This window comes from Meleagris gallopavo, chromosome 1 (genome assembly GCF_905368555.1).
Source record: "Meleagris gallopavo chromosome 1, MGAL_WU_HG_1.1, whole genome shotgun sequence".
NCBI lineage: Eukaryota > Metazoa > Chordata > Aves > Galliformes > Phasianidae > Meleagris > Meleagris gallopavo.
The window spans coordinates 172,151,608-172,166,211 of record NC_139404.1 but is presented as its reverse complement, the minus strand read 5'-3'; the positions used below and the strand labels follow the sequence as shown (position 1 = coordinate 172,166,211).

Genomic DNA, 14,604 nt, shown 5'->3' with positions numbered 1-14,604 from the left:
TCTGCAATCTTGCAAGAGACAATGTAAGTACTTTGTGCTCCAACAACAGCTGTGGCTTTATACTAAACAGTGGCAGCTAGTGTCAAGCAATTTGGATTCAGGTCCAAATAAAGTGTGTATCAGTACATTGAGAAGAGTACGATTGCAGTAGAAACTCGAGAGCCTTATGGTGGAAGACAGCGAATGTTGTGCTGATTTGAACAGTATCTCTGTTAGCTTAATGAAGCCTTGGATCAAATGGGTGGTAAAGGAGAGAAATATGCTTGGCAGTCCCTAATGGGGGACTTCTCCTAATAGGAGCAGGGAGTTGTGCTTTTTGGATAAAGGCCAATTAAATGTAGTAGTGCAAATTCAATGAGCTTTGCATGTTATTACGAGCTTGTCTAGATGGTTTTGGCTTTTCTGAATTTTGTGCATAGTTTGTTGTTTAGGAGCTCAGCCACGTGAGCTTTGCATGCTGGAGACTCTACTAGGTATTTAAATAGAAGCAGGAGGGGAGTGTGTTTAGGTCATAGTTTTGCAGAAACATCTAATTTTTGTTCACTGAGGTTGTCTGCTACTGCTTTTGGATATACAGATGTGATAATAGAAGTTAAATAATAGGGGTGATTCTCAAATGCTGATGATGTAATGTGACAGTTACTGTTTTCCAAGATGTCACGTTGCATCTCTGATGCTAGAGGTTTTGTAGTACTCCTAAAGTGGAAGAGATGGAAAGAAAGCTGTGATTGTCTCAACACTTGCAGTGTCAATTTTTGAGGAGTGAAGAAGTCAGGATGATCTCATTTTCAGGTGTTGAACAAATAGAAATGGGGAATGTGAGAAGTTCCTTTCAAAGAAAAATTGGGTAATTGCTCTCTGTTTAGAAAGTGTGCATTTGCTTTATAATTGACTTCTAAAATGGTGAGCTAGAAAACATTTTGGCCTTGTGGAGTAGACTTCATCTTGTATTGTAGGCTTCATCTGAGCTACATGCCAAGTGTTCCAGTCAATGAGATGCTTTAAAAAATATTTTCAGATACAAACCTTGATGAGCTCTGCATGAATTTAAACCACAGCCAGTATTTTGGACCATTTCAGTGAAACATTGTTTGAAAAGAACTGAGGTATTTTTGTTTGTCTTTGCAATTCCTGTCATTTCTTATCAAAGAACTGTTCTTTGTAAGTTACTTTGACTTGTCTAAAAATTTTTTATCTGCAAAGAGCGATAAAGAACTGGTTTTGTAGAGATGCTAAATGTTGCTTTTTTTAAATATGCTGGCATTGTCACATGAAGCCTGGAGAGCAATGGAGGTCAGCTCAGTAGGGCATAGGCCTTTAAGATGAATTGGGAATAGTAACTGGTCATCTGTATAAGGAAAAAATGATGTTATGTGGGCTTTGCTAAGACAGATTCTGTAGTACTTGATTACTGGCAACTTAGGGGAAAAAGAATCTTCAAACTTTTGGGATATCATTTGACAACAAAGTGGGAAATTGAGTTGTCCTGGTTTTACTCTTGTTTAGCTGGTATTGTGATTTGAAGAGAAGACAAGTCCTTGGAAGAATAGTAATGCTGTTCAGAACTTAAATTTTAGAAAGAATGTGTCTTTGTTCTGATGACATGCTTATTTTGCTGCTTGGTATTGAGGGCTTAAAAAGGAATATGCGCTACTTTGTCCATCCTTTCCCTCCTTTCTGTTTGAGATGCATCAGGGAGACTGTTGATTAAGTTCAGAAGACCTGTGGTTACTGAGGAATCTTGTTCCATGACAGGGGTAATTTTTAAAGGCATTTGATACTGTCTCCCACGACATCCTTATAACAAAGCTGAGGAAGTGTGGGATAGACGAGTGGACAGTGAGGTGGGTTGAGAACTGGCTGACTGGCAAAGCGCAGAGGGTTTTGATTGGTGCAGAATCTGGCTGGAGACCTGTGACCAGTGGTGTCCCCCAGGGGTCTGTGCTGGGTCCGGTCTTGTTCAACATCTTCATCAATGACCTTGATGAGGGGATAGTGGCCACCCTCAGCAAGTTTGCTGATGATACGAAGTTGGGAGGATTGGCTGACACGCCTGAAGGCTGTGCTGCCATTCAGCGAGACCTGGACAGGCTGGAGAGCTGGGCAGTAAGAAACCGGATGAGGTTCAACACAAGCAAGTGTAGGGTCTTACACCTAGGAAGGAATAATTGCATGCACCAATACAGGCTGGGGGATGAGCTGCTGGAGAGGAGCTCTGCAGAGAGGGACCTGGGCGTCCTGGTGGAGGACAGGTTGGCCATGAGCCAGCAGTGTGCCCTCGTGGCCAAAAAGGCCAATGGCATTCTGGGGTGCATTAAGAAGAGCGTGTCCAGCAGGTCGAGGGAGGTGATCCTCCCCCTCTACTCTGCCCTGGTAAGGCCTCCTCTGGAGTACTGTGTCCAGTTCTGGGCTCCCCAGTTCAAAAAAGACAGGGATCTCTTGGAAAGAGTCCAGCGGAGGGCCACAAAGATGGTGAAGGGCCTGGAGCATCTCCCCTATGAAGAAAGGCTAAGTGAACTGGGTCTGTTTAGCCTTGAGAAAAGACGACTGAGAGGGGACCTGATCCAGGTTTATAAACATCTGAGGTGTGGCGGCCATAGCGGTGAGGCCAGTCTCTTTTCAGTGGTACGTGGAGACAGGACGAGGGGAAACGGACATAAGCTGCAGCACAGGAAGTTTTGCACGAATGTGCGTAAGAACTTCTTTGTGGTGAGGGTGACGGAGCACTGGAACAGGCTGCCCAGGGAGGTTGTGGAGTCTCCTTCTCTGGAGATATTCAAGTCTCGCCTGGACGCCTACCTGTGCGACCTGGTGTAGGGAACCTGCTTTGGCAGGGGGGTTGGTCTCGATGATCTCTGGAGGTCCCTTCCAACCCCTACAATTCTGTGATTCTGTGATTCTGGGTGTCCGAGGGACAGACTGAGATCTGTGAAGTTCTTTGAATGTGCGGCTGTTTTGTGATGGCAAAGGCTGTTGTCTTCCCTTCCATAAATTCCAGTTAGAGTGAAGGAGAAAAACAAGATGCTGTTGATCTTGACTGTTCCAATTTTAAGGACTTCCTGCAGTTCTTTGAGGACTGTGAAAGGTTTAGGTATTCTTGACTAGCTCTTTAAGGGCTTGATCACATATTTCCTATTGGCAGTTGGATAACCTCACAGTACTACTGTCGGGCACTTCTCTGAGATAGAGATGCTGTTGTTCTAGTTTGATTCTTCCTGCTATCAGTAACCTTTCCTCTAGTTGTTTATTCTGCACGTGAAACTGAATTTCTCTGTTGTGTCTGATTTCTTTGCTTCTAACAGTTTTGCGGTATATTTTGGAAATGGTGGTGGTTTAATCACAGTGACAAAGTGAGCTTCACAGATCAGTGTCCACTGCCACTTGATTGGACTGCCTTGTTCTCAGTCTCTACAACTGATAGAGTCTTGAGGAAGTGAACAGCATGTCTGTGACTTGTTACCTGACAGGTTCCAGGTGTTTTGCACTCCATCTCCCAGAACTTCCTTGTCAGTCTTTGTGGCAAGAATCCTTGTGGTTTCTTCATGAGACTGGGGTCTGACAGAAGTTCTAGGCTGTTTGTTTTCAGTGTGGAAAAATTCAAGGGCTTTCCTGTTGATGACCAGATCAATTTTTGGAACTTGCGAGAGAGCGTAGGTCCTCCAGTAACTCTGTGCATCTTTACTATTTTTGAATCTAAACAATGTGGCCACCTAGTGTTCAGTCACCTTGCATCTTTGGTACTACTACTGGTCTTTTGTCAGCAACAGGTAATTCTTAATTGCTGTGAGATTTATACATGTTGACTTGAATAAAGAGTGAAAGGTTGCCTGGCAGTAAGTGGTGTTCCTTGAAACGTGCTGCTGGGTGCTTTGTTCCCTCAGTTGCTTTTTGTCTTATCTATCCCAAGAATCTTTTAAGTAGTCTTGAAGAGAATTGAAACACATGTCATGTACAAAATAAAACTAGACAAACCGTTTACCCATTTGTATGTGATGGATGGAGTTAATATTCTTTGCAATAGCTTTAATGGTGCTGGACTTCGTGGATTAAACATTGTTGCTAATACTCTAATGCATTGGCTTTTGCTGAACAGTGCTCACATAGGTGTTGGCTTTTTCTTCTCCCAGCTTAGAGGCTGCAGTGAGGCGAGAGGTTGGGAGGGGGATATGCTCAGCAATAAAAGCTCAGGGAAAGGAGAAGGAAGGGAGAACCATTGTGATTGTAATATCTCTCTTCTTTTTAAAAAAAAACAAAAAACAAAAAAACACACCACCATTATGCATGCTGAGACTCTACTTTCCAGGAGTAGGCGGGATATCTACCTGCCTGTGGGAAGTAGTGCATAAATTCCTCTCCTTTCATAGAATCATAGAATGGCTTGTGCTGGTACTTGTGCACACATCTTCTCTCCCTAATAAAGTATCACCATCTCAATTCCAAGTCTTCTCAGCTTCCATTTTTTCCCCTTTCCATCTCTGTGTAGGATGAGGGAAGATGTAAGTTTGAGTGAGAGTTCGGCTGTTGGCCCAATGTTTTTCTTCATTGAGATGATAGTGGTGTGGAGGATGGGCTGGCCTGACCTTGGTGGCTCCTCCAGCATAGATGGATCATCCACCTCATCACAACCCTGTTCTTCCAGTTCCCATGTCTCACATCTGCTGTGTAAGGGCATCTGGGAAGCCAAAGTAAATGAGAGGGAGCCCTGAGTGGACTTGTATCCATTCACCTCTGTCTCCATCAAGTTACTACTCTCTGGCTGATGAGGAAAGGTTGTAGGATCCCCTGTCAGGCTGTTGCTAGCAAAGGTTTCCCATGGCTAACTTCTAACACTTGGAGCGTGGTGTCAAAAATCATGGTTGCCTCTTGTTTGTGATTAATTTTATCTCTTTAACCTTATTTTGGAGAGGGAACTGGGGGACCAACAGGAGGACACTCATTGAAGTTCATCTAACTTACCTCTCTCTTTAATGAGGATCAGTAATTAATGCCTGATTTTAGCATTAAAAAGTGGTGTGTTTATAGATCCATTGATACAGAAGAATTATTGGTGCAGGAGAACAGAGATTAGATTCTGTTGTTGTGTAGGTCAACTGAAAGTGTAACTAAATGATTTCATTCAAATTTGATATTTGAATTTGATATTTGAAATCTTTATGATTGAAATTGAATATTCATTTAATATTCAGGAGAATGAAAAGCTCATGAATGGAGTATTTAGGGAATAACCATAATGGAGTGTAGGTCTTCATTTTCCTATTCTATCAAATCAATGTTACTTAACAAATACAATTTGTAAAATGTTGACTTTTGTTACTTCAGAATTGTTTTTCTTTCTGGACACAGTTAAATTTTTGACTAGTTTCAGGTCATGTACACTTCTCCTGAATTGCTCCAGGTCAGCAGTAGTGCCCGTTCTTTTGAACTTGCTAGTCATAACTGTCTGACCAGCTTCAGCTGCTGTTAGTGGGAGACCATAGAACATAGACAGAAGAACTGTGGCTGCCTGTGGCTGGTGAGCAGGGTGTAAGAAATTGGAAATATGTGTTCAGTATCAATTCCTATTGGAGAACCATTAGGGAACACTGTCAAGATTAGAGTACTGGGCTGCACCTAAGAAAAAATGACCAAAGTCCTGTGACACAGTGCATCACGGGGAGAAGGATTATGGTTTTTCAAGGGCTTGTGTTACTGACTTTTTCCTCAGAAGAAGAAGTAGAGATTGAAGTAGAATATACAAGAGAGACTGTAACAACAGTGGGTTCACTTAATAACAAATAAGAATTTGGGAATTGAGAATAAGAATTGATTATGTAACATATGCTTATGAACTCAAACTAGAGAGGGAAAAAGATGCTACTAACTGCACTCCAAGAGGAGGTTGTATGTGACTTGGTAAATAGTCAGTCTGAATTCAAATTGGATAAATTAGTCAAATGCAGATAAAATGTGCTAATATTAAATACTAAGGTGAGTTCAAAAGCATTGTAGTTTCATGTCAGTTTCATGTAGTAATACAACAATGTCAGAGATTTCTTCATCCTTAACTTATCTTCCTCTGTTATTGAAGGATTTTAAATATCCTTTTACTATTCTTAGGGAGCTGAATTAAAGGACGTACTGGAGAACTTTTCAGCTCATTTATGGTACTGAAACTGATAGGAGAAATGGCTGATTTTAAGACTGGTGTTACAGAACTTCGATAACTACACTGGGCTCTTATTTTGTGTTCAAATTGTGATGTTGAACTAATAAAAATTTAAGAGATGACAGAAAAGAATGGTATTGGAAAAGGTCCTTTTCTGTTGGAATAAAGAAGATTGAAACTATCAGAGGGGATTATCAACTAGTTAATATCAACTCAACTCTGCTGTTCTGCTTTCAAAGAAGTGCTGCAGATGGCTTTTTCTTCTTCTTTTTGTAATAAAGAACGAGTATAAGTATGTACTAATTGCACATATGTGAGTATGTGCTAATTGCAGAAGTATTAGCACACCTTTGCAAAGTATGTTTTAAGCTTCATATGCTGTGTATTGCATTAAATAAGTGTGGTGCAAACCAGCACTACTGGAAATGTACCAAAGAAAGTCTTGCTTTACTTTTGCTAATCTTAGTTTTTAAAGAAGAAGAAAAGCATCTGTTTTAACTTAGCATCTTTAAACATAGGTCCAGTTGCTGTGTGTGAAAGATCTTGGGTACTTTGATATGCTCTAGAAACCTGTTCAAGATAAGGAGAATATCCTAGATAACTTTTAGAGAAGTAGAAGGGGGTTTGTGGCTTTTGTGCTGTGATTGATTTTGTATGTTTGTATACAAACATATCAGACTTCGTAGCAGCAACACCTGTAATGGAGGGTTGAAAAGATGTATCTCTGTTTTTCACCAGGTTTTGTTCAGGATGTTTTTTTCCTCTACTTTTGTTTTTGCAGCCCTCATTGTTTTGTCTTTTCCCAGCATTAATTGATGTTTTTTGTTTTTTCTCAAGATACACATTTGCATGAAAATTGTTTATAGTGATTTCTTTCTTGTTGGGAGGAGTAATGGGGGAGAGGTGCGTAATGGTATAAAAACTGTACAAAACAGTACTTCGTGCTTTTTGGCAGGTTTGTGGTGTTGGTTGGTTGGTTGGTTGACTTTTTTTAATAAATGTGTTCTTTTTCCAGAGCAATGACAATGAAGAACGCCTGCAGGTTGTAAAACTTCTAGCAAAAATGTTTGGGGCGAAGGATTCAGAATTGGCATCTCAGAACAAACCCCTCTGGCAGTGCTACTTGGGGAGGTATGTTATATTAGTTCCACTCACAGGAGGCAGAAAACATTCAGTGAATTGTAATTCAATATTTTTAAACAGCTTCCTCTCCTCCCTCTCTCCCCGCCTTTTTCTTTTCTCCTCTCAAATGATACAGTTAACTGTGCACCCCTCTGCTGTGTCTGACATCTGGTAAATAATGTTTAGGAGATTATTTTATATGCATCTTCTCCATTTTTGATTCTGCAGAGTGGACAAGTCATGATTTTTTAATTTTTTTTTTTTGCCACTATCTATACTGCTATTTTCAATAAAAAGAAACAATTGTCTTTAGTTGCATTTCTTGACAAGTGACACTACTCAATGATGGATTAATTTTAAAACAATATCAAGTGACGTTTGCAGTATTGGATGTTACCAGATCTATTTTTGATGAGGTTTTCATATACAGTATTTGTTTTCTGGCTTTAATTCTTTATATAATTTGAATACTTTAAAAGAAGTATGTAGTAAATGCTACTGTAGTAGAAGTAAATACTACTAATGCAGAAAGCAGTCTTCTGTTTTCAAAATATTCTGCCAGTTTGATACAGGAAATAAAGCTGGAACTTGTAGTCAGAAACAAGTCAAGGATGTCTGCTGTGATGAGAATGTTTTTGAGTAAATAAGGATAAATTATGTTAATTCTGTTAATTATTATAAATGCTGTAGTAATTTAGCATTCAGTGGTATCAAACACAGAATGTCCTTAGAGAAATGCTGCTTCTAAGAGTATAGGAAACTTAGTGGAGGGAAAGCTTTGTGCTTGAAAGTATGTAACAATTAAAACATCACGTGTCACTTAGAAATAACACATCAAATTGGATTGCAAATAAAATAATGCATTGTATTGCAATATGACACAATGTAATCATATATTTTTTCATGATTACTGTTTTCAGCTAGTTATGAACCACAGACATGTATTTACGTTTCAAGGACTTTAAGTTAAAATAGCTGTTAGTAGAGAAGCCATTCTTAAATATCTTCATTCAGAAAACATAACTAACTTTGACTAAAGCAGACATTTCTTGAAACATCTTATTTAATAAATAAGCATTTCTACAAAAAAGTGTTCTAAAATTTGATTATAAGCTGTTTAAAACCAGACATTTTGATGCCCTGAAAATGCATTTTATTTTTCGGAAGAAGGTAGCCCTTATGATGTCGATAGTTTTGTTCATATCATTACTTATATCAAACTTAAGCATGAGAAAATGCCAGTTTTCAAGCATCAAATTTAGTTTAGTCTTTCAGAAGCCAATTTTACTGAAGATGAAGTATGGATTGTTCTTAGGACTTAGTACTAGGTTAGGTGTCCATTGATTTGTTAAGAGAGGAACATCAGCATTTTGCAACATTTTTCAGGTGCTGATTCGTGGTTCATGCTTAAGTAGCTGCAAGATTAGAGAAATGATATTTAAAATGTAATACATGTTTCAGTAAGTAACTGTTGTCTGCCTGTGAGCTTTTCACATGTACCAGGGAGGATATTTCCCTTCCTCTTTAGAACAGGAATCAATACATGAGCACAAGACTTTTCTTAAGGACGATCAAATGAATTCTAGGAAATTAGAGCTGTTCTGTGCGTGTAAATGTGCATAGACAGTGTGACAATCTTTTCAGGGAGTATTGGAGATCATGTAGAAGTAAGTGAGTAATGAGTGACTATTTTTTTTTAATTTTTTTTGTTGTTGTTGTCACTGTTCTTGTTGTAATGTATTGTCTTGTTTCAAAATAGGTTTAATGATATCCATGTACCTATTCGTCTTGAATGTGTGAAATTTGCAAGTCACTGCCTTATGAACCATCCTGACCTAGCAAAAGACTTAACAGGTACCAGACTTATTATAACATTAAAATATCATTGTAAGTCTTGTGGAGAAGTCTGGAAAGTTAGTTGTAACACTAAGTAGCGCTCTCTGACATTGTGGAGGGTATAACTGAGGTTGGATTTCTTACTGGCAGAGTCCCTTACCTTCCAGTGCTGCCTCTCAGATAAGGAGAAGGTGCACAAAGAATGCCTTAATCCAAAGGAAACTACCCTCCTTGTCTTGGAGTAGTTGCATTCCCAACTGCTGTTGAAATTAAGCACCGTGGGATCAGGCAAAAGCAGCCTGGCCAGCTAACTAGTCATGGTATTTATTAAGGTGCAGAGTATAGACTTAAGTTCCACAAAGCAAGAATGTGTAAATATTATGTAGCCACTATCTAAGGTATCAAAATAGTCCTTGGAACTGTGACCACAGCCATTGGTTTCTCCTCCATATCAAACACAGCCGGTAATTCAAGATCTCTGTAGGAGGAAGGCAAGTCGCATGGATAAAAGCATTTGGTATTTGTCTCTCCCGTATGTCTTAATGAATAAAAGTGCAATTAATTAAATGGATTGCTTTTTTCAAAGTTTACATTAAGACTGCATCTTCCCTGATCACTCAACTCCCACTTTGGAGGTAGTGTGTTTGACCATCTCCCCTAAGAGATTTAAGGGGCTGTTAATTGCATGGGATTTCCCTCCTGCCTGCTGCCAGTTTAGACAAATACGTGCAAGCTGAAGTCACATAATAGTTATTGTATTGTTAACCTAGGACTTTTCTTTAATGAGAATGGTAAAGATTCTCAGAAGTGTATTTTCAGGGTGATTTTCTTTTTTTAAAATTGCTGAAAGACATTGTGCCCCCTCTAATGGTATCCTCTGAGAAATGTAACGTAGCTTGCCCCTTTCTCTTCCCACAGTGCTTATCACAGACAAATTGTTCAAAAACTTCTCTCACTGTGTTGTAGACAATAATTGTGCAATGGCAATCTTCTTCAATTGTTTCAGTTCATTTTCATGTGGAACATTCTTTTCAAAAAGCTATTTATTTTTAAAATTTCATAATTTCAATTGCTTATGCGCTTTTCTTTTTTTGACATTTGTGCTGATTACCAAGTAAGGGTGGGTATTTCAGATGAGGCTTGGGAATGATCATTCACTGAACAGTAATGAGTGCAGTAACTTCTGATTATTTAGAGCAAACTTTGAATTGTCAGTGTTTCCTCTTAGTGTTTCACTGATGTGTGCTGTGTACAGTGATCTTAAGGCCTGTTATGTGCATTTTCCTACCAGTGAGTGCTTCTAAGTTAAGCTAGAATACATTTAAAGATAAATGAAGTTTGCCATCTGTTTTGTGCTTTTCTAAAATGATAAAAATTCCTGAAACATTTGATACTTACCAGCAGAAATCTTCAGATGTTTATAGGAAAAGATTAGTGGTACTACAAATAAGAAGCAATGTGCCAAAGTAATCTAGAAAAATAGCTTTCAGTTGAGTAAATAAGGATTTGTCTGAGTCAACATCTAGCTTACTTGAGTGTGCTTTTTTATCTGCCTCAGCTTACTGTGCTTACGTGATTCACACTGTGGAGTGTTTCTAGAGCATGTGAACTAGATTCAATTTGGAAAGTAAGCAAATTGTATTCAGGAGTGCAAGTAATGTGCTCTGTAAGTCAAAGGGCGTATAGGAGTCTGCAGGAAGAGAGTAGCCTCTAGCCAAAAGTAAGGCTTTAAAATGCATATAGTGTGGGTATCAAGTTCCTAGCACTGTCTATTCAGCTTTAGAGATCCAGTTCTCTTGGACTATAATAGTTGCTAATGTAGGTATAATAAATGTTTTAATATATTAAGCAAATGAGAAGTTTATTACAGATGTTCCAGCGAAGATTAAGGAAAATTAGTGGTTTCTTACTGTCAGTGCTCCAAACTGTAGAAATCCATGGTTTTCCACTTCTGTCAGTTGGGGTAGCCCCTAGAGAAATAAAAGTAGCTGAAGCTGCGTACTTAAAATGAAGTACTTATTTTATTTTTATTTCCCCAGAATATCTTAAAGTAAGGTCCCATGATCCTGAAGAGGCGATAAGGCATGATGTTATCGTATCCATAGTTACTGCTGCTAAAAAAGATCTTCTGCTTGTCAATGATCACCTGCTTAATTTTGTCAGAGAACGAACGCTGGACAAGCGGGTAAGACATAATTAGTATCAGTAGTGCCTTCTGTTCTCTTGCATCTTATTGTAATTGGATTTGTTTCTTAAAAGTAATGCTTCTAAAAATGTTGAACTACTTTTAAAATGTCTAATGAAAACTCATGTAAAGCAAAAATTTTTTGAAGCAGTGTATTTAATGAGGCACCTTTTGTCCTTGACTGAACTGTAGCATTTTTTTGTTGTGCTATAGTGTTATGATAACTGTGTTTCAACATATAGTATATTTTGATTACTCTTTGTTCCAGTTCTCTAGTTTTCATAATTTTAAAATAAAATTAGACCCTTCTATAACATTGACATATGTCACAAGAGATTTTGAGAGCAAATTTCAAAATATATGGCAGATTACTGATGCAAGTTGTTTTGCCATTGGAGATAGCTGGATTGCTTAATTTTAATTAGATCATTGGAAGACTGCGAGTGTAGTAGCTTTCAAATGTGAGCAGCATTAAAATTCAGTTTAGCTTTGTCTGGTTATTTGGCAAAGCTTAGGAGATTTGCTGCTTATGTTATAGTGGGGTAAACAAGTCTGTTAAAGGCAAACTTAAAATTGTCACTTGACTTTTTTTCGTTTGGTGACATGCTTTTTCCTGCTACAGATGTAATACAATCTCAAGTATTTAATACAGGTTTGTGAGAAAGGATGTTAGATTGAATTGCTTATAATTCTAAATTCAAGAGGTGTGCTTGTATAGTATTTACCTATGTTGATATTTTTAGCAGAATAGATGTAGTGTTTGTCCTAAAGAGAAAACGTTGTGCTTATTACTCAAACTTTAAAGAAAAAATTGAACTATTTTATTTGGAGGAAGAATAGGAAATACCTATCAGGAAGTTCCAGAGTTTTTCAGGTTTGAATTTTAAACAGCTAAATTGTGGCACTATTTCTTTTTTTTCAAGTGGAGAGTGAGGAAAGAAGCTATGATGGGACTTGCACAGATATACAAGAAATATTCGTTACAGTCAGAAGCAGGAAAAGAAGCTGCAAAACAGATATCATGGATCAAAGATAAACTTCTGCATATATATTATCAAAACAGTATTGATGACCGGTAAGCCAGTCTTTTGGAAGCTGGATATTTTTTGGACAGGAGTGATAAGTTCTCAATTTGTTTTTCCTCTAAGTTTAAGTGTTGGCAAGATACTCATTCTGTATGTTTTGAAGAAATATATAATCTTCTGTGGCTACAGTCAAATTTTCATAAAATCGTAGAATGGAAAGGACCTTAAAGATCATTTAGTTCCAGCCCCCTGCCATGGGCAGAGTAGCCAACCACTAGATCAGGCTGCCCATGGCTCCATCCAACTTGGCTTGAATGCCTCCAAGGATGGGGCATCCACAACTTCTTTGAGCAACCTCTTCCAATGCCTCATCGCTTTTGGAGTAAAGAATTTCTTCCTTACATCTAACCTAAATTTCCCCTCTTTCAGTTGAAACCCTTTGACCCTTTCCCTGTCAGTATTTGACAGCATAAAAACCTGACCCCCCTGCTACTTATAAGTTCCCTTCAAGTGCTGGAGGGACCCAATGAAGTCTCCCCAGAGCCTTCTCTTCTGAGAACTAAAGAAGACCAGCTTCCCCAGCTTTTCTTTATAGGAGAGGTGCTCCAGCCCTTTTACCATCTTCTTGGCCCTCCTCTGGCTCCACAGTGGGAGCTAGTTTGCCTTGACTAATCAACAGGATCTTGTTGGCTTTGGAGATGGATTTTGTTCTTCGTAGGATAATCAAATACAAATAACATTGCAAACCTATACAAGGCTTTCTAAAAAATTGTAATCTCCAGAAATGTCATCTGCAAAATTAGCAATTATTTCATTAATACCATGAAGATAGGAGGAATTGTCTTGAACATCAGATCCTCATTCACAGTTTAAGAAAATTTCAAGATCTTTTAAAACTAGCTGAGCTTGGATTTTGACCACTTGATCTCATTGGAAGACTCTAGTAATGTAAGCTTGCACATAAGGATGAGGATTTTGTTCTCACTTCCAGATTAAATGTACATGATTGCAACATGGGTGTGGTTTTCTTTCTTCTCACAGTCTTTTTGGACAGACCCAAAGTTTGTTTCCTTCTGTCTTTAAATAAGGATGTTCTGTGTTGTAGAAGGAACTTTCATTAATTTCCATGTGAATGTACTTGGAATTCCACTATAAAAGCAACAGAAATGAGATTAACTTTTCCCTTTGTGAAAGGGCTGGGGAGAGGTAGGGGAAAAGCCAAGACTAGTATCTGAGTTCTCCTTCTGGACTTTGTGATAATGTCTAATAATCAAGATGATTTTTATTTCTATTTTAAGCCCCTTATATTGCATCAACTCAAGAGCAGACCATGAAACTAATCCTTTAGGCTGATCATTGAGACATCCTTTGATTTTTATCTAGATGTATATAACTGATTTTGATAATGTCAGCTAATAAATGTTCTGCTAATATCAATATTACGATTTCCTTAGATGTCTTGTTGTTGAGAGATGAGTTTTATTGAAAGTTAAGTGGCCTCGCCTTGAGGCTTTTGAATCATAATATGCCACAACTTATTTCTAGAGAATTTCTGAATGAACTTATTAACAATTTGAGGTCAATTTCTTGCTTTCAGATTACTTGTTGAACGCATTTTTGCTCAGTACATGGTTCCTCACAACTTGGAAACAAATGAACGAATGAAATGTTTGTATTACCTTTATGCAACACTGGATTCAAATGCTGTGAAGTATGTGCTATTTTTTTTTAAACTATTTTTTTTTACTTAATGCAACATAATTTTTAATACAGTTGTTATTGTAAATTAGTTCTAAATTGTTATGACTAGCCTAAGCCAGTATACAAAAGCAGTTGACAAACTATTAGTATTGCTACATTACATTTACAGTGTGCTCCCTCAAGTGAGAGTCTGAAAATACAGTGGTTTTTAAGGTGTGGTGCATTTTAACCATAGACAATTTAAAAAATAGTGCCAAAGAGCTGCCAAGAAGCTTGTGTGCATGTCAGTCCTTTTATGTCTGGAAAGAGATAACATAGATTAGTGGCATTTACTAGCACTAGATCTTATCTGACAACTTTGGAATTAATACAATCCTCACTTTAGCAGCCAAGATATGACGTAAGAGTGGGAAGAAATTGCTTGCTTGCCTCTTCTTACATTTGCATTTTACTTACAATTACGTTTAGAGAAGACAATTATTTGCCCTCTCCAACTTAAAATTGTGAATTAAACTAATTACAGTTCTGCTACTTTAATGTTCGCTGTTTGATTGAATTTCCTTGATTATTTTTTTTTTTACTTCATTTTT

At 38.0% G+C, this 14,604-nt stretch overlaps 1 protein-coding gene across 1 annotated transcript in view; it reads left to right on the top strand.

Annotated features, from left to right (window-relative positions):
* Positions 1-14,604, top strand: part of PDS5B (PDS5 cohesin associated factor B) — a 110,708-nt gene that overhangs the window by 41,598 nt on the left and 54,506 nt on the right. The window contains 5 exon segments of the mRNA XM_085216047.1: positions 7,161-7,276; positions 9,027-9,121; positions 11,143-11,288; positions 12,212-12,363; positions 13,911-14,024. Of these exon segments, the coding sequence (XP_085072173.1) occupies positions 7,161-7,276; positions 9,027-9,121; positions 11,143-11,288; positions 12,212-12,363; positions 13,911-14,024 (623 nt within the window).